Genomic DNA, 17,218 nt, shown 5'->3' with positions numbered 1-17,218 from the left:
TGTCGGAGCGCGGAACTGCTGAACCGAGGACAATGGGCGCGGGGGTACTCGAGCTCCATTCCCGTGCTTGAGGTGTCACGCTCCCGCAGCGTGCTGTAGTTATTTAGAGCATAGGATTTTAGAACTAAAAGCCCCACCATGAGGGCAACTATTCTGGCCCTGGTGTTGGGCACCCTAGTCTTGCTAGCAAACGCTGCTTCCGACGCTCCTGCTCCCACCAAGGCTGCCCCCGCTCCCAAAAGCTCAAACATTATTCCTTCTGCTGGTCAAGCGGACCTTTATGGTGGAATTGGCGATGTCTCGGCGACTGGTGGGGCATTTTTGGAGAGCGCAACGGGCGATCGCTTCGGTGGCTAATACAGCGTGGCCTTCTTTCGCAGGCGACTGCGCTGGAGATGCAAAGGCGCTCTGCAAGGATGTAAACAGCGGCGACGGTCGCCTGGCAGCCTGCCTCACGAAGAAAGTCCGCGCGCAGCGGCAGGGCAACACTGTTGGTGCGTCGTCGCAGACGATGCAGCTGTTTCCGGTCTCGCACTGATGACTCAAAATGGCTGCAGGCCGCAAGGTTTCTGCCAAGTGCGTGAACGCCCTGGCTGCCTTCAAGATGGACAGGTCCAAAATGATCAACAAGGACGTTCCCCTGGGTGCGTTTTGCGGTCTGAATGACCTCTCCGGGTTACTATTCGTTTCAGCAAGGCACTGACAGTGACCGGGCGCCTTACACGCGTGCAGCCAAGGCTTGCAAGGACGATGTCGCCAAGGTGTGCAAGTCGGTCAGCGACACGTCCTCGCCTGGCGCCGTGCTGGGATGCCTCAAGTAAGATTTGAAGCAAGTTGGGCGGGGAGCTCGGGACTTCCAGCAAGCCCTGCCCTGACCATTGGTGTTGCATTCTTTTTTGAGCAGGGACAACAAGCCTAAGCTGTCGGCGCAGTGCAGTGCTGAGGTCTTCCGCACCCAGCAGGAGGTAGGGCAGTATTCATTGTGGGCGGGGGTGTTGTCCTTCAATCCCATAGCTGAGGTTGCGCCTTGCGTACGCGCAGGTCGCTGAGGACTACCGCCTGGACTACAAGCTGTACACTGCCTGCAAGGACGATGTCAGCAACCTATGCAAGGACGCGGACAGCGGCGAGGAAATTGACTGCCTGGTGGGTTTGAGGGCAAGGGGTTGGGGCTCGGCGGGTGGTGTCGTGGGAGGTGCCGCACACACGTCCCGGCACACCTGCTGGTCCTGCTGTCATGCGCACCAGGGCTGAGGGTGCAAGGCCCAGCCAATGAGTGGATTGACTTAACATGGATTGGAATGCTTGTCCAGGAATATGGTGGGCATGCAACTCGTGCCGGTGCAAGCAAGCGTCGGGGCGGGGGCCGCAGGTTGGGTTGACAGCGCCGCGCAGCTTGCTTTTTGCGCGTGATTCCAAACCCCTCGCCTCTATGGTTCTACTTGTTGCACAGGCGGAGAAGCGCCTGCAGGTCTCGTGGGAGTGCCAGAACCAGATGTTCCGCAACGAGAAGGAGACTGGTGACGACATTCGCCTCAGCACCCGCCTGTTCAACAAGTGCCTGGTTGACCAGCAGAAGTTCTGCCCTGACGTGGAGCCGGGACACATGCGTGTCCAGGAGTGCCTGGAGGACAACATCGACGAGTCGGGTTTCTCGGCTGAGTGCAAGACTGAGCTGGAAAACGTGATCGCTAAGCGCGTGAGCGATTTCCGCCTGGACACTGCTCTGCGGGAGGCTTGCGAGGATGACCTGAAGGAAACTTGCGGAACCAGCCTGAAGGACATGGACGAGGTGCGGGCAGCGGCGGAGGGGCGATTGGCAGGGCGGTTGGCCGTTGCAGAGCTGGAAGCCGTTGGGTTTATGCCGGTTTCCGGGGGTCTGCAACCGCACTCATTCTGAGACGGATGCGAGCAAACTGTGTTGGTGGCCCAGTAAACCGTCTGACCTGTTTTCCATATTGCCCTCACTGCGTGCAGGACGACAAGGTCAAAAAGACGGCACTGAACTGCCTGCAGCAGTACCGTGAGGAGCTGAAGCGCGATAAGTGCAAGGCGGAGATCCACCGCCGCCTGACGCGCGCTGCTCGCGATATTCGCTTTGATGAGGTCCTGGCTAGCTCGTGCATGGAGGACCGCAACCGCTTCTGCAGCGATGTGACGCCCGTGAGTGTTGCGTGCAATGAGGGCGGCATGCTTCCTGGAGCGTGCTGGAAAGCTGTCAGGAGTACGGGAAAATGGACGGGCATCAAGGTTTCCGCCATGGGTTGTTGCGGTACACTCGCCATGCTTAGCGCTGTTGCGTCGCTTGACCAGCTTTTCCTTTGTGCCTCCGCAGGGCTCTGCTCGTGTCATCCGCTGTCTGCAGGACAACCGCAACAACCTGGACCAGAAGTGCGCGGCTGCCCTGTTCGACCACGAGGTGAAGATGGCGGAGGACATTGACTTCAAGTTCCCCATGAAGCGTGCCTGCGCTTGGGAGATCAGCTCGTTCTGCAAGGACATCCCCCACGGTCACGCTCGCATCGTCCGGTGAGCACGCCCGCCGTCATGGCCGGTGGGCATGCTTGCGTGGGGCAGGTGCAAGGGGGGCTCGCGACCTGTCGGGGAGCGCTGTCATGCTCACTGACCTCAATGTTTCCCGCTCCCGCTTCACCCCGCAGCTGTCTGGAGGACCACATTGACAACACGGACATGTCGAAGGAGTGCAAGGACGAGGTCATGAAGGACATGAACCGCATGGCGCAGGACTACCGCCTGAACTGGCGCCTGAACCATGCCTGCGAGGCGGACATCTCCAAGCTGTGCCCCAATATGTGCAGCAGCCAGCCCGGCATCACCTGCGGCGGCCTGGTTCTGCAGTGCCTGCAGGACAAGCAGGATAACATTACCAGCCAGGCGTGCCAGGACGAGGTGTTCTACTATGAGCTGATGGAGGTGACGGACTTCCGCAACGACGTGATCCTGGCGGAGGCCTGCCGCGGCGACGTGGAGATGTACTGCAAGGATGTGGAGCCGGGTGAGGCGGAGGGCAGGGCATTGCGGGTCGCGATGGGCGGGAGGGGGCGGGTTTCATGGACCGTTGGTTGAGGCGCTTCATTCACTGCGCCATAAATGCTTCAAAACGATTGGTTAGTCTTAAACCGGACACATGACCGAGTGGTTGTGGCTGCTGTACAGGTGAGGGCCGCGTGCACCAGTGCCTGCGCTACAACCGCGACAAGCTGACGGAGCAGTGCCGCAACGAGGAGATGAAGCTGGCCGCTCTGGAGTATCGCGACATTCGTCTGCGCCCTAAGCTGAACAAGCTGTGCTCTGAGGAGAAGGCCGTGTACTGTAAGGTGGGCACACGCGTGCGGTAGCTGGGGCAGGTTGGTGGCTGGTGGAAGGCCAAAGCGCGCTGAATTCCAAGGCAAACGGTTCCCGTGCTTAGACAGCCCACGGTCACATAGCCCAAGTTGCTAGCTGCAGCTCGGTGGCGTACTGGCGGGTTGCCAGACTGAAACCAACATGCCTGCATCACCCTGCCCGCCTGGCCTTTCGTCCTGCAGGACACCAAGCCCGGCAAGGCCCGCGTCATCAAGTGCCTGATGGAGAACATGGCGCAGCCCAATTTTGGCGAGGAGTGCAAGGAGGAGCTGCAGAAGCGCGAGGACATGATGAAGAGCGACTACCGCTATGACATCGGCGTCTTCTCCAACTGCGAGGGCGACGTGGAAACGTACTGCAAGGAGGCCAAGAGCAAGTTACGCGGCAACGCTACCGTGCTGAAGTGCCTGGTCGACAACTTCAAGAGCTTGGCGGAGCAGTGCTCGTCGGAGATGTCCCGCGCCGTGCGCCTGGCCCTGTGGGACTACAAGCCCGGCGCAGCTCTGACCACCGCCTGCGACGACGATGTGGAGGCGCAGTGCCCCCGGGTGCGTGTCGCCCGCCAGGCCCCCTTCCGTAAACTGGGATGTCTGTTAGTTACGAGCAAATGGCACCTGAAACTCTCACCGCTACCAGTCGTCAACATGCACGTATCCCTTTCTAACATTTTGTTTCCAATCCACCATTTCCAATATGCAGGGCGTGCGCAGCCGCGCCGGTGCCATCTTCACAATTGGCGCTGTGGGCCGCTGCCTGTCCAAGTCGCTGGTGGAGGGCAAGCGCCTGGATACCAAGTGCCGCGCGCTGGTGCTGGCCGCAGCTCCCAAGGACGCGCGTGTGTACTTCGACCACCCCGACTCCACCTCGGCCCTTATCCAGAAGATCGCGGAGGTGCAGCAGGCCGCTGGTCTCGAGTCCGTCCTGGTGGACGCTGACAGCAGCACCGTCACAGTGACCGGCTGGGTTGCACTGGCGTGCATCATCTCGCTAATTGTCGTGTTTGTCGGTGGCGCTGTGATGCTGTACAAGCGCCTAGTGGGTACAGAGAAGCCCCACACACTGCACATCAAGTCGGGCGACGCATAATGGTGTGTGCGCATGGACAACAGGTGGCAATCTCGACTAGGTGATAGATCGTTAGAATTGACATTTACTCCGATGGGTGTATGGCGGGAGCGAATGTGAATGAGGGGCCCAGCGCGCGCCGCTCCATTTTGTAGAGTAGGAAACGCTTCAGGGGCAACATCCCATTTGTACAAGGCCATTTAGTGATTCGCCTGCACCCACCCACAGGTTTGACTTGATTGACATGTCGGACTAGTTAGGGGTGATGGGCTGCGGTGGCGGTTGGGATGATGGTGGTGCATACAGCCGCCACAGATAGGAGTGTTTAGGTGACCGATTACGTGCCATGACAAGGGCGAGCAAATGCACGGATATCAACTAAGGCCCCCTCCGCGTGTGTAAGGGACTAATGCTGGTGTAAAACCCAAGTTAGACCCTGTGTTCCGTCAACAGGGGCCCGGACATGCCTGAAGCATGGCCATTACGTCGAAGCTAACAGCTAGCAGCCATCCGGGGAGCTCCCTGTGAGCCCGGCGCTTCGCCGTCGCACCATTACCGTACTACTCACTGGGCGCCAGGCCGGGTGCAGCTCGCAGCACCGTTGACTTGCTAGTACAAGCAAGAGCAGCAGCTCGCAGCACCCGCTTCAGCTGCGCCTCCTCGCCTCCGGCGTGCTGTTTTGACTGCACACCACCACTGCGTTCCCACACCCACACCTCCGGATGGGCCTGCGCGCCTTCGCGCCCCATTGCTCTGCTTATCGCCGCTCCCTGCGCCCTGCTGCCCCCTGTTGTGTCGCCCGGCCTTGTTTCGCACTCTGTCGCGTTACTGAGAACCTTTCTTGCAGCGACTCACGGTGGACGCCGGTGTGCCCGGCAGGTGCGCGCTGTCCTGAATCTCCTAGCACTCCCGCGTGGCATTGTGTGTTGTCTGTGGCCTGGCCGAGAACGAGGAGCGCGCAACAGCATTTCAGCCCGCACACAGCCAACAGCCCAACTCGCTCTGCCTCGGGCCGGGTCTTTAGCGATACCGATGGCCGCCACATATAGTACGCTGCTGCCGCAGCACGCACTCATGCTCTCATCCCACCCGCTGTACGCCCACGTTCAGTAACTCCGTCGACGACAACGCCAGCAACTCACTTCTACTCGTGAACGCCCTCGCATTCTGCTGCACTACGGTACATACAGATACTTGGTGCATGGGTGCACCACATGGGTACACCCGACCCACCTAAATCATTTCCTAGGCATGTCCAGCCACAAGACTTGGGCACACATGTCCAACACTCAATCAACGCCGCGTCTCGCCAAAGCCTCACTGCCTAAACACGCAATGCGTCATCGTCAACACATCTTCAAATCAGCCCACAGAACTCAGGGGCAGCCCCTGACATTGCTCTTCCCCTCCGCAAGAACTTCCTGACCTCACTGCAGGGCTTGGGCACCGCCGTGCTGCACTAAGTCAAAGAAAACTATATGCATCCCCCCCCCAAATCATGCAACAAGACTAGGTGCACAAACCTGGTGCACTGCCGCGCTCCCCTGCGCCACGGTTCTTCCATATCCCGCCATTTGACACACCTTACCGCAGAGCGCGCTTGAAGCGCTTATGCCGCGGCCGGCGCAGGTGGGAAGCCGCCAAGGAGGTACAGGCTGTGGATAAAGAAGAAATGAGTGCTTGGTGAAGCGTCGACGAGTCTGCACCGCCTATGCTGGCTGCAGCAACCAGCGATACTTGGCGCTCTGCGACTTGTCCATCCGTTTCACGCTAACTCGCAAGGCCCCACATGCCCACTGGTGCTGCCGTACGCGCGCCAGCTACCCTGCCTCACCTGCCAAAAAGCACCACGCATGTGGTGATGGCGAAGCAGAACAGGTACAGCCCAAACGCCCACTTCTTCTCCAGGCCTGAGGAAGAGCAGGGCGCGGCAGGGAGACGTGTAGTGGAAAGCGGTATGGAGAGCCACGAGGACACTTAAACAATTACGGACATTTGGATTCCTCAGGGCCCAGCGACCAACGATTTACAACCAAACCCCGCCGCAACTCTCGGGTTCGCTCTGGGCGCCAGGCGCTCCGGCTGTTTGCGCGTGTGGGGCCGGGCGATAGCCCTCCGTGAAACATTACTGACGCAACGACCGCTTGTTCTCATGCCTTAGCTACCAAAGAATCGAAACCACACGCACCTGTCTTCGAAGAGATCCACAGAATCATCCGCTCGAAGACTGGCGCCAGTGCGATGGCCAGGCTGAAACGCAGCGGCCGCACGAAGTTCTGCAGACACATGGGGAATGGGGCGGAGTTGGAACACAGCATATAACGCATACCGTATAAACATTTTCCCTCCTAGACTCAGCTGTCTCCCCCCAGTTGTACCCCTCGAACCCCAGCAGCATTGTGTTACCGCCACTCGCGCGACGCACCTGAAACGTCCAAAGCCCCGCGTAGAAGGCCAGGAAGGCCGGCCACTGGCCCGCCCATAGTGGCGACTGACCGGTAGCCTTCACAAACGAGATCCAGGCGATACCGAGGCAAATGCCGTACGTCACATTGCTGATAAAACCTGCACTGGGTGGGGCCAATGTTGACGGTGACGGCCTGACGAATACTCGAGCACACGGTTCGATTCCAGCGCTGCATCGACCGCAGGCCACTGGGACGGCAGGTGGCCTTTCCAAACCGGAAGAAGGCATTCCCGCGCCATATTTGGTAATAGCTTTATGCTAGCATATGGCAGCCAAGAGAGCATGGCACATGCGATTCCAACTGCCCGTCAAACCGTTACAGGCTTACAGCAGGTATTGCGCTCGCCCAACGCGCGTACCGTAAGACGCAAACGCGCCCATGCCGAGCTGTGCCAGCTTGTCCTTGTCAAGCTTGTCGCCTAGGAAGAAGTATTTGATGCGTCCCAGAATGCCCTTGGGTGCGGCGGCTGCCACGGTGCCGCCCGCATTCGCCGCGGCCGGGTTGGCGGAGGCTGAAGGTGTGGGAGAGGGAGAGGGCGTGGGCGTTGGCTGTGGCTGGTCGGGCACTGGTGCCGCGCCGGAGGCAGTGCTGCATGTACGCGTGCTACCACGAGCATGTGTACGCGACCAGAGGCCCAGTGGAAGGCCCTGTCGCTGTGGAATCGACCATTGGGCGTTGCGGGGTTGTGCTGGCGTCCGCAGCGATTGCATCGTTGCGCAGGGTATAAACGTACGATATTTTCATATACTGTAGACATTGTCAGTTGACATCCAGTGTTTCGAACATTGCCTGCGATTGGGGTTCGTGAAATGGAAGTTTCTTTGCCATACCTGCGCAGCTAATTTACACAGTATCATACAAACGCATTTTCAAAGCCTCAAAGTAAAGCACTATCGTTTTACTGTATCAGCCAACTTGCTTCCGCTGTGAGTTGAAGGTTCGGCTGCTATCTGAAAACACAGCTCCCATCATGACGAAGAAGATTTGCATTATTTGCACCAGCTGTGATAAGATCGGCGACCCGCCTGAGCCCACTGGCGCCTGGGTGAGCCACAGCTGGGGAGCACTACAATTTGCCTTTCGACACCGCCGCGCGCCCTGAAACTGCGAAAAAACGACATCGGCTGAATGTCTCTAGATGAGCTTCCATGATTGCGATCTGAGCGGCCAGCACCGACTCGCCACGGTCGCCACGGTCGTGTCGCACGCGCATAGTTCCGACCCCTGCCGAGCCAACACCGCATTCGAGCTTGTGGCAAGCTCCTAACCCCAGAGTGAACAAGCGCTTCCCATTTCAAGAAACTCTCCATATACAGCTTTGCGAGATCCTTTGTGCCCCTCTCCTTTTTATGGCCCTTGGTGCGGGCCTCCAACCTCTCACATCCCTATCTCAACTCTGCCTCTGCCTCCACACCACTGTTCACCTGCCAGGCGGAGGAGATCATGGCCCCATACCGTGTGTGGCAGAAGCACGGCTACTCCATCACCATCGCCTCCATCAAGGGTGGTGAGGTGCCCATGGATGAGACCAGCCTGGCGCCGCCCTTCCTGAACAAGGAGGTGAGGGCTCAACGCGTGAGGGGCAAACGGCAAAGAACGTCGAGGACGGTTGCGGCCAGAGTAGCACCTGGAGGGGGAACAATAGCTGCGAGGGCAACTTGTGCCTACGGCTAAGGGATATCGGGACTGGAGGAGCGGTGAACGTGACACCACTCTTCAACTCGCCACCAAAGTTTCCTTCCTTGCCCCCGCCTGCTCACCTCGCCCCCAGGTGGAGGAGTTCCTGCTGGATGGTGAGCGAGACGGGGGAAGTCGGGCGGTTGGATGGCAGGAATGAGAGGTTGCATGTTGCTAGCTCTCTTGGCCTGCTCGCGGGACATGCTCCCCGTTCCCTTCCCCTGCCCCTCATCACCCCTCTCCCTCCCGTGGCCCCCTCCGTACCTCCCCCAGACGAGGCGATGAAGGGCCTGATCGAGAGCACTCCCCTGGCTGACATCAAGGCTGCTGACTTTGATGCCTTTTTCCTGGCGGGCGGCCACGGCACCGTGGGCGACTTCCCCAACGATGCCAACCTGATTGCGCTGCTGGAGGCGGCGGCGGTGAGGCCACGGGCGGCAGGGGGTAGGCATAGTGGCAGACAAAGGAGTAGTTAGGCGGGATCTACGAGGGGCGGGAAGGGCTGAGAGACGCACCGATTTAACGGAATGCGGTCCTTCGACATGCCCGTTGCCACGTCTGCGCATGTGCATGATGGTGGCATGCGCATGTCGAATCGTGCGCTGGACGTCCACACCCTGAAACAACAGGCGGCCGGCAAACTTATTAGCGCTGTTTGCCACGGCGCTGAGGGCTTTGTTAATGTCAAGGGGCCGGACGGCAAGCCGCTGGTGGCGGGCAAGTGAGTCCCGTGGTATCGACAGCTTAGGTCGAGGGTAGCTGGAGGCCACACTAAGATGCTAGACGTGGTATACCACTACCGTACTCGTGAAGTGCGGGGCCTGCTGTTGCATCACGTTCTCTGCACTGCTCTTCTTCCCACCGATCCGCGCCTGCGCCCTGCAACGTCCTTGCTCGGTTACCGTACACGTGCCACAGGTGTGTCACCTGCTTCACGGACAAGGAGGAGTACGCGGCGGCCAAAGAGAAGGTGCGTGCAGCTATTGAATTGTGGGAGAGGGGCTGGTTTCATCGTGCACAGAAACCGAACTATACCCAATCAGTCCGTGGGGCTGGTGTGACGCGGAACCAGAGACATGGAGATAGAGGACAAGCCCAGGCTTCGAAACCAGTCCAATGCGCGGTCCACCAAAAGCAGCATCGTGCCACGGTGTCCTGGAGGGTCAGCGGCGCAGGAGGAGTAGATGGGAACAGGAGCAAGGCGACCGGGAGCCCTGCGGGGCCGCGCGGGCCCGGCCGCCGGCGGATGGAGGCATTCGAGTGCCGTAACCCTTGTGCGCAGTGCGTCGAGGGCATAGCAACAGCTGGCGGGACATTCAAGCAGGCACTACACGTGTCGCTCCACTCACGGCGCAGCATGGTGGTACCGTAGTTGCCCAAAGCTGCAATCGCTGCCCTGCCAGCGCCAACTGCCAGTGCCAGTTGCTGTTCTCCGCCGCCTTGGCCCCTCCTCCTCCCAGCGCGACTGTGTCCTTACGGGATTGGTTCAACGTTAACCCTCCTCCTCCCCCTCCTCTACCACACTCTGCAACCACCCCTCACATCATCCCACAGCTGGTTCCGTTCCTGCTGGAGTCCAGGCTGCGTGAGCAGGGCGCCCGCTTCGAGTCGGCCAAGGAGAACTGGGCGCCGCACGTGGTGGCAGACCACAAGTTGGTCACGGGTGAGGCCGGGGGTGTGATTGCGCGCAGCAAGGAGGGAAGCGGAAGGAAGAGGGGACCGGACCGTGTGTGCCTGTGTGTTGGTGTGCTTTGCCTGTAAAGCAAGCACCCGCTCCATGGGCGCTTTGTCTGCCCCTTTCACAGGCCAGAACCCGGCCAGTTCCGCCGCGGTGGCCAAGCTGGTCGCGGAGGTGCTTAGCAGCTGACAGGCACCTGCAGCGGCAGCCGGAGTGGGAGCTGCGGTGGCAGGTTTGGTAGCAGGAGCAGACACGACTGGAGGTGGCCTGGGCGGTGGTGGTGGAGGCTTCGCTGACCTCCTGTATGCGCTTAACACCAGTAGGGCCGCGGAGGAGATGGAGCGGGCGAGGCTGACCGCGGCAGTAGCAGCACGTGCTGCGGTGGCAGAGGAGGCTGTAGCAGCTGCACTGCCAATGCAGCCTCAGCACGTGCAGCATGAGCACGGTATGTGGGCACCTGCCATGGCCGTGGCTGTGCAAGGGGCCGGTGACCAGCAGCGGTGTGCAGAAGCAACGGCAGCAGCAGCGGCAGGGGCAGGCACGGCGACTTACAAGGACACAGACCCGATGGACGTTTGCGGCGGCTCGCCGGGGCATGCGGCGCATGACGTGTCTGGCATGGGGCGGTAATCCTGCAGCAGCAGAGTGTGTGTGCTTGCGCTTGGAAGTTTGATATCTAGGGCTTGTGTGTGATTGGCGTCGTAGAGTGCATTGGTGGGTGCTCCAGGGGAGGTAAGGGAGCAAAGCGGCGGCTCGCTAGGCACATTCGGATCAGAGAAGAGCGCTCGCCGCTGCCGCTGCTGCGTACTACAGAACTTTACTGTACGGACGTTTTTCACGAATTTATGGGTCAGGCTATAGATGCATCGACAGATGATGCGCATCATGGACGCCATTTATGCGTCTGTGAGCGCCGTTGCTCCTGGACGACGTGCGTTCCAGCGCAGCAGCATGGCGTATGGCGTGTGCTGACATTTGGGGTATTCAACAAAATTCGTGTACTGCGTACAATCACGGCGTACAATTCGTACTGCGATATGTTGGTGGTAGCCTGGTAGGAGTTGTACTAAATGCCTGACAAGCTGACGACGAGACGGCTGCTACATGGGTTGGGCGCCACGAACCGGCCACTCATACCCCGGCTCATCCAGTGGCGGCACGCGGGTACCACTCCGGGGGTCAAGGGCGGGATCGCAAGGTCTATGCCCAGACTGTCGCCCCGACCATGAATTGACATCCCATTACACATAATAAGGTCCCTGGATGGTGCTCGGGCATAATTTTGAGCGAGAGCTCAAGTTGAAATGCTATATGTCGCGCTCGCCAGGACCCCGCCAACTTAGCCTGAAGCTATTTTGATTACATCTATACGAGAATTAATGTCGACGGCAATAGATTCAGGCCCCAAACAGCGCATATGCGAGATATGGGCTTCGGTCAATTTCGCGACTTGAGCCCCGATAAGCATAATTTGGACCTTTGCCGACCACTTCTGGCTGATGATGATGTTGGTTATGTACCTACAGAAAGGCGGTGTCTAATCCGTGCGGTAGGATTTGCCCCGGGGCAACGTCCAACGTGCGGGTTTGGCTGGGAAAACGCACCCCCCGGACGACAGCCCAGTTTTCACCACGGGCAATAGCTCGTACAAGACATCTAACTAGCCAGGCGGATAGTGGGGGGTAGGTCGGGTCAGCATCCTTGTACGAGTTATTGCTCATAGTGAAAAGGCCCGCGGAAGAAGGGGCTCCCGTAGACCCTGTGACACTACGCGCCGCACCCCCAAAATTTTCGCGTTGAACTAATCGTGCGACTAGCCAACCGCCTATCTTGGGGAGTAACGGGGCTGCCCTAGGATCGTCTGATGTCGCTGGGGGCACACGAGGGACGTATGAGGACGTGCCCTGGTGCTGTGCCGTGGCCGCTCTCCTAGTCCTCTTAACGGGTTGGATAGCTGTGGAGACTAAGGTATCGAGACTGCCAGGGGGGGTTTTAGCACCCTAGCGCGATGTCCTTGGTTGGGTTGCCGAGCTTGGAGATAGGCAGGGCGACCAGAGGGAGGGTCAGCTTAGCGTTGAGGAAAACCAGCGGTGAAAGCTGCTGCTGCGTGTCCCGCAGACTTAGGCACTTTCCCTTCCCGCTTAACAACCGCGAGTCGCCGGTTGTGAGAGGTTTGGACAGTAATATCAATTGTGGTTTACACTTGTGCCCGAAGTGGGAAGATCTGTCCACTCGGCACTACCGTTCGACCTGGGAAAGGTTGCCTGGTATGGTTCTTCAGGCTAACACCCGGTTCTATGCCTAAGCAACAAGCGGTCAGCCGCTTAAATACTCAGGGGCGACCCCCATTGGTCGTACACGGATCTAGAATCCATGTGCAACGTTGTCAATTACGTAACAGACCACTCGTGCAACGTTGCTACTTACGTAATCTGCCTCCCAGTCTGACCGCCTCTGTCCGACTGCCTACTGGTCTGACAATTACGTACCCGCACCTTCCACACTCGCAACCTGGGTTAGTGCGAACCCTGCCGCCTCTCCACCTCTGTCAAGGGGGAAAGCATCCACGCCCCCACACGCATATGCGCATGTTCGCTAAGTCGCGACCTATTTTGTCAAGCCCGAAGTTCAATGAGCCATGTGTCGCGCCACAGCTGTGACCTCCCCCACGATTGATCCGACGACCGCGTCGGCCAAAAGCAGTTGAACTGTGCTGCGGCGTCCCAGTAATGGCGCGTTGGACTCGAACTACAAGGTGCTACGCCATGGAGAGTGCGTGGCTCTTCGCAGGCTCGCTGTGGATCCGGCGGCCAGCCGCAATTATAGGTGTGTGTTTTGCCCTTGTCCGGTTAGCGAATGATGAATGTCCGTTGGTTGATTGGCGAATGGCGAATGTCCGTTGGTGGCGAATGGCGAATGGCGAATGGCGAACACCTCCTGCTGACAATACTGTGGGAAGACTTGGGATTTGCCGTTGTACGGGTTCGTGCTTACGCTTAGCAGTGTTGCAGGCGGTTGCGCTGTTGTCTTTTATGGAGTAAGCAGTTGGAGTAAGCAGCGCTTCTCCCTTTACCAGTCCAACCACGTCCAACCACCGGTGGGTCTCCTCGCTCGCTGTGAGCTGCAGCATGCTTGCTGCCGCGAAACGTGGGAGCATAAGATAGGCCGCGGCGTGAGGGCCATAGCTTCGGCGCAGCAGCGTACATCCCAGGTGGGTCTCGCTACCGTTGGAGCCGCATTTCTACACACTGACTGCTCCGCGCTACCTTCAATAACTCTCAGTCGCTCCACGCTGATTGCCCGCTCCAGATTACCGGTATCGTCATACCAGCGCACCAGGTTCCCATAGGTGAGCGCCATGTTGGTGGCTGCCGGTCGGAGTTTACCAAACCAGGTTCCCTCGCTCTCAGATTTCGTTTCGAGTTTGGCCTGCTAATATTAAGTGTGACGGTCTCCGTTGCACAGGTGGCGGGGCTGTGGTGCCCGTGTGGCGGCGTTTGACGCTGCCGTGCACACATGCGGCGGTGGTTCTGGTGGTGGCGTGGGCGCCGGCGCCTCATACGTGCATGTTGCATCAGCGGAGTGCTCAGCCATGAAAGCAGGTGAGTCGAAACTGCTGCTCCGCGAGTGGAGGTTGCTCTTGCCCAGGGCCGTGCGGTAAAGGACCCGATGCAGCAGGGCGTACAGTAGGCCAGCGACCTTATAATTCGTTGAGGGTTTGTGAGGCGAAGTGTCCATGTTGTGCGGCAGGGGGTACCGGTGCCACACAGCGGGCGTGACAGGACGTGGGTCCTCTTGACTAGGCGTGCCGTCTTGTCGTTGCTCTCCCATCCTCATGCCGTCTTGCAGTACGTCCCACATGGCGGTGTGTTGCAGGCCACACGCCCCATGACTGGGCGCCTGCGCGGCCAGGTGAGCGCTTGACAGGGCCGGAAGGAGACGAATCGCATCGAGCGATAGCTGGACATGAAAGGGGAGCTCGGGTCCCACGGACAACTTTGGTGCTTCGTCAGGGGAACGGAACATGGGTTTGGGTGGCAGCTCCAACACCGTGTCATTGGTTGGCGGTGCAAGTGGCGTGTCGTAACAACCTTGAGCATGAAAGATGGATGACCGGGGAGTAACGGTTGGGAGCGTGGCGGCCGTCGTGTTCAGGCCTGGCGCGTGCAGCTCATCTGACTGGCGATTCCCCTGACACCTTGTCATATCGGCAGGTTGCCCCGTCAAGGCATCAAGGCAAGCACGCGGCGGCATACAAGCAAGCCAGGCCGCCGGTGGAGCTGACAGGAGCGCTGTCTGTTGAAGCGGTGGTGTGGGTGCGTGCTCAGGCACATGCGGCGCTGCTGGCGGCATCTGCTGCACAGCAGGTGAGTCCCAAGTAAGCCTCTCGCGGGTGTCGGGCGACTGGAGCACGGGCGTATCCCTGTCCACGGTTGGCCAGTGCTGGGGTGACGATTGGACACCAGGCACGGAACTGCCGGGGTTTGCAGTAGGTGCGCACTCGGTGGGCTGCGCCGGGTCCTGATTGCATGCGGCGTCCCATCCGAGTGTTGTGTGCAACGGCATGGGGTACGTGTCCACGCCCTTCATGTCCTCGCCTGCACCATCATGGCTCTCCTCTGCAGGTTGCGCGGGCTGCTGCGCGGGAATCCGCTCCAAGTGATATGTCCGCTGGGGCGTGTCATCCCGTATTACTGCTGGCGGCGGGGATACGGTCTGCTGCATGACGTAAACGTGCGTCGGGAAGGTGGCGCTAGGTGGGTGCGCAAGCGCAGTTGCCGGTGTGGAATATGGTGTGAGCTCAGGGGTGTCCGGCGCATACGGTTGCGTGGAAGGGACGGTCACCTGCTCGCCCCCTCGCTCGGCGTCAGGGTGTGTTTCGTACTCCTCATACGGCACGTAGCACGTTTCTTCCTCGTAGTAACAGCTGTCTCGCGCCATGTCCAACATGTGAGGCCCTTGCCCTGCCACCTCCTCCAACAGGCGCATCAGCCGTGCCATGTGAGCGGCAAGACCCTCAAGAGCGGCTTCATCCGCTTGATCGGCGTCGTATAAGTCGACTTGTTGCACGTCATGATGGTCGTGACCTCGCCCGCGGTTTGCTTGGAGTTGTGTTGATGGCGTAGTGATGGAGTAGCGCCCATGTTGTGACGGACGGCCGCCGTAGTAATGGGACTCACCATACGAGCGGTAGTGGCAGTCCGCGAACCGCCGGTCCCTGTTGCGGCCAGGGCGGCGGCCGGGAGACTGGTCACGCCACCGGCGGTGACTGCGGCTGCTGGGTGCAGGGTAGCATTGCGAGCCTTCCTCGATGTAGATGGCGTCGTGAATTGCTTCTTCAAGTGTCTTGGGCCTCAGCAAGAACACCTGATCGTAGATGTCCGGTTGTAGCCCACGAAGGAAGGAGAAGGTATGGACGGGGTCAGAGGTATTGAGCGACAGCTGTGACGCCAGGTCACGAAACCGATCCGCGTACTCTCGCACGGGTTCACGCCGGCGCTGTTGGCAGCGTGCAAGCAGGTTGTATAACTCCTCCTGATTCGCCTCAAAGCGCTCTTGAAAGGTGATTTGGAACTGCGCCCAGGTGGTGATGGAGTTCTCAACCCCTGAATACCACGTTGCGGCAGAGTCTCCTAGCCGGCAAACAGCCACATCCAGCGTCTGGTCGTCCGTCCAGCCGTACATGCGCTTAGCGCGTTCTAGCCGTGCCAGCCATTGCCGAGCACAATCATCCGTCTCATAGTACGGTATGGAATTGACGCTGCTGGGCTGCACGTGCGCCGGGGCTGCCATGTTGGCTTAGCTTGATAGCGCTGCGAGACTAAGGGGAGACCAGGCACGACCCGCCAGTCGAGCACCAGCTAACCTGGTCTCGATACCAACTACGCGCCGCACCCCCAAAATTTTCGCGTTGAACTAATCGTGCGACTAGCCAACCGCCTATCTTGGGGAGTAACGGGGCTGCCCTAGGATCGTCTGATGTCGCTGGGGGCACACGAGGGACGTATGAGGACGTGCCCTGGTGCTGTGCCGTGGCCGCTCTCCTAGTCCTCTTAACGGGTTGGATAGCTGTGGAGACTAAGGTATCGAGACTGCCAGGGGGGGTTTTAGCACCCTAGCGCGATGTCCTTGGTTGGGTTGCCGAGCTTGGAGATAGGCAGGGCGACCAGAGGGAGGGTCAGCTTAGCGTTGAGGAAAACCAGCGGTGAAAGCTGCTGCTGCGTGTCCCGCAGACTTAGGCACTTTCCCTTCCCGCTTAACAACCGCGAGTCGCCGGTTGTGAGAGGTTTGGACAGTAATATCAATTGTGGTTTACACTTGTGCCCGAAGTGGGAAGATCTGTCCACTCGGCACTACCGTTCGACCTGGGAAAGGTTGCCTGGTATGGTTCTTCAGGCTAACACCCGGTTCTATGCCTAAGCAACAAGCGGTCAGCCGCTTAAATACTCAGGGGCGACCCCCATTGGTCGTACACGGATCTAGAATCCATGTGCAACGTTGTCAATTACGTAACAGACCACTCGTGCAACGTTGCTACTTACGTAATCTGCCTCCCAGTCTGACCGCCTCTGTCCGACTGCCTACTGGTCTGACAATTACGTACCCGCACCTTCCACACTCGCAACCTGGGTTAGTGCGAACCCTGCCGCCTCTCCACCTCTGTCAAGGGGGAAAGCATCCACGCCCCCACACGCATATGCGCATGTTCGCTAAGTCGCGACCTATTTTGTCAAGCCCGAAGTTCAATGAGCCATGTGTCGCGCCACAACCCCATCCAGCCGCCTGGTGGTACCCGCGTGAGTGGCGGCCACTCTGTGCCCCCCTCATTTCATTAATTTTGCCGAGTTGCCAGCAGTGCAGGCAGTGCCGTGAGCAGAAATGCCTGGTCGCGCTATGCTACGGGGCCAGCGATCCAGGCTAGCCCATATTTCTCGCGATGTCAGGCAACGTTGACACCTTCGCA

The 17,218-nt window shown here is 59.3% G+C and overlaps 4 protein-coding genes across 4 annotated transcripts; 2 read left to right on the top strand and 2 right to left on the bottom strand.

Annotated features, from left to right (window-relative positions):
• The first annotated feature begins 108 nt into the window (after positions 1–108).
• CHLRE_01g005050v5 (uncharacterized protein) lies at positions 109–4,864 on the top strand. The gene is made up of 13 exons (XM_001702056.2): positions 109–310; positions 381–494; positions 558–644; positions 733–817; positions 905–965; positions 1,042–1,146; positions 1,454–1,792; positions 1,978–2,163; positions 2,336–2,529; positions 2,661–3,016; positions 3,178–3,338; positions 3,549–3,914; positions 4,066–4,864. The coding sequence occupies exons 1-13, from the start codon at positions 139–141 to the stop codon at positions 4,450–4,452; spliced, it is 2,613 nt and encodes an 870-aa protein (XP_001702108.1). The 5' UTR covers positions 109–138; the 3' UTR covers positions 4,453–4,864.
• Positions 4,865–5,245: 381 nt separating this feature from the next.
• Positions 5,246–7,647, bottom strand: CHLRE_01g005001v5 (uncharacterized protein). The gene is made up of 5 exons (XM_001702076.2): positions 7,258–7,647; positions 6,857–6,996; positions 6,620–6,707; positions 6,266–6,341; positions 5,246–6,086 (listed from the first exon to the last, which is right to left on the bottom strand). The coding sequence occupies exons 1-5, from the start codon at positions 7,607–7,609 to the stop codon at positions 6,041–6,043; spliced, it is 702 nt and encodes a 233-aa protein (XP_001702128.1). The 5' UTR covers positions 7,610–7,647; the 3' UTR covers positions 5,246–6,040.
• Positions 7,648–7,757: 110 nt separating this feature from the next.
• CHLRE_01g004950v5 (uncharacterized protein) lies at positions 7,758–11,983 on the top strand. Its single transcript, XM_001702057.2, has 8 exons — positions 7,758–7,944; positions 8,331–8,459; positions 8,671–8,692; positions 8,850–8,998; positions 9,206–9,297; positions 9,495–9,546; positions 10,131–10,239; positions 10,382–11,983. The coding sequence occupies exons 1-8, from the start codon at positions 7,870–7,872 to the stop codon at positions 10,441–10,443; spliced, it is 690 nt and encodes a 229-aa protein (XP_001702109.1). The 5' UTR covers positions 7,758–7,869; the 3' UTR covers positions 10,444–11,983.
• Positions 11,984–16,554: 4,571 nt separating this feature from the next.
• On the bottom strand, positions 16,555–17,207 carry CHLRE_01g004926v5 (uncharacterized protein). The gene has a single exon (XM_043058176.1). It carries the CDS (start codon positions 17,080–17,082, stop codon positions 16,918–16,920), a length of 165 nt encoding a protein of 54 aa, XP_042928090.1. The 5' UTR covers positions 17,083–17,207; the 3' UTR covers positions 16,555–16,917.
• Positions 17,208–17,218: the final 11 nt, after the last annotated feature.

This window comes from Chlamydomonas reinhardtii, chromosome 1 (genome assembly GCF_000002595.2).
Source record: "Chlamydomonas reinhardtii strain CC-503 cw92 mt+ chromosome 1, whole genome shotgun sequence".
Taxonomy (NCBI): domain Eukaryota; kingdom Viridiplantae; phylum Chlorophyta; class Chlorophyceae; order Chlamydomonadales; family Chlamydomonadaceae; genus Chlamydomonas; species Chlamydomonas reinhardtii.
Note: the sequence above shows the minus strand (reverse complement) of the source record. Positions and strands in the feature narration are given on the sequence as shown.

Excerpts from the sequence above, each read along its gene's own strand:
- CHLRE_01g005050v5 (XM_001702056.2), top strand. The coding sequence starts at position 139 with ATGAGGGCAACTATTCTGGCCCTGGTGTTGGGCACCCTAGTCTTGCTA. Across the intron at positions 966-1,041 it reads TCTTCCGCACCCAGCAGGAG|GTCGCTGAGGACTACCGCCT; the intron begins GTAGGGCAGTAT and ends GCGTACGCGCAG. Across the intron at positions 1,147-1,453 it reads GCGAGGAAATTGACTGCCTG|GCGGAGAAGCGCCTGCAGGT; the intron begins GTGGGTTTGAGG and ends CTTGTTGCACAG.
- CHLRE_01g005001v5 (XM_001702076.2), bottom strand. The coding sequence starts at position 7,609 with ATGCAATCGCTGCGGACGCCAGCACAACCCCGCAACGCCCAATGGTCG. Across the intron at positions 6,708-6,856 it reads CGGGGCTTTGGACGTTTCAG|AACTTCGTGCGGCCGCTGCG; the intron begins GTGCGTCGCGCG and ends ATGTGTCTGCAG. Across the intron at positions 6,342-6,619 it reads GTGGATCTCTTCGAAGACAG|GCCTGGAGAAGAAGTGGGCG; the intron begins GTGCGTGTGGTT and ends GCTCTTCCTCAG.
- CHLRE_01g004950v5 (XM_001702057.2), top strand. The coding sequence starts at position 7,870 with ATGACGAAGAAGATTTGCATTATTTGCACCAGCTGTGATAAGATCGGC. Across the intron at positions 8,999-9,205 it reads CGCTGCTGGAGGCGGCGGCG|GCGGCCGGCAAACTTATTAG; the intron begins GTGAGGCCACGG and ends CTGAAACAACAG. Across the intron at positions 10,240-10,381 it reads AGACCACAAGTTGGTCACGG|GCCAGAACCCGGCCAGTTCC; the intron begins GTGAGGCCGGGG and ends CCCCTTTCACAG.
- CHLRE_01g004926v5 (XM_043058176.1), bottom strand. The coding sequence starts at position 17,082 with ATGAGGGGGGCACAGAGTGGCCGCCACTCACGCGGGTACCACCAGGCG.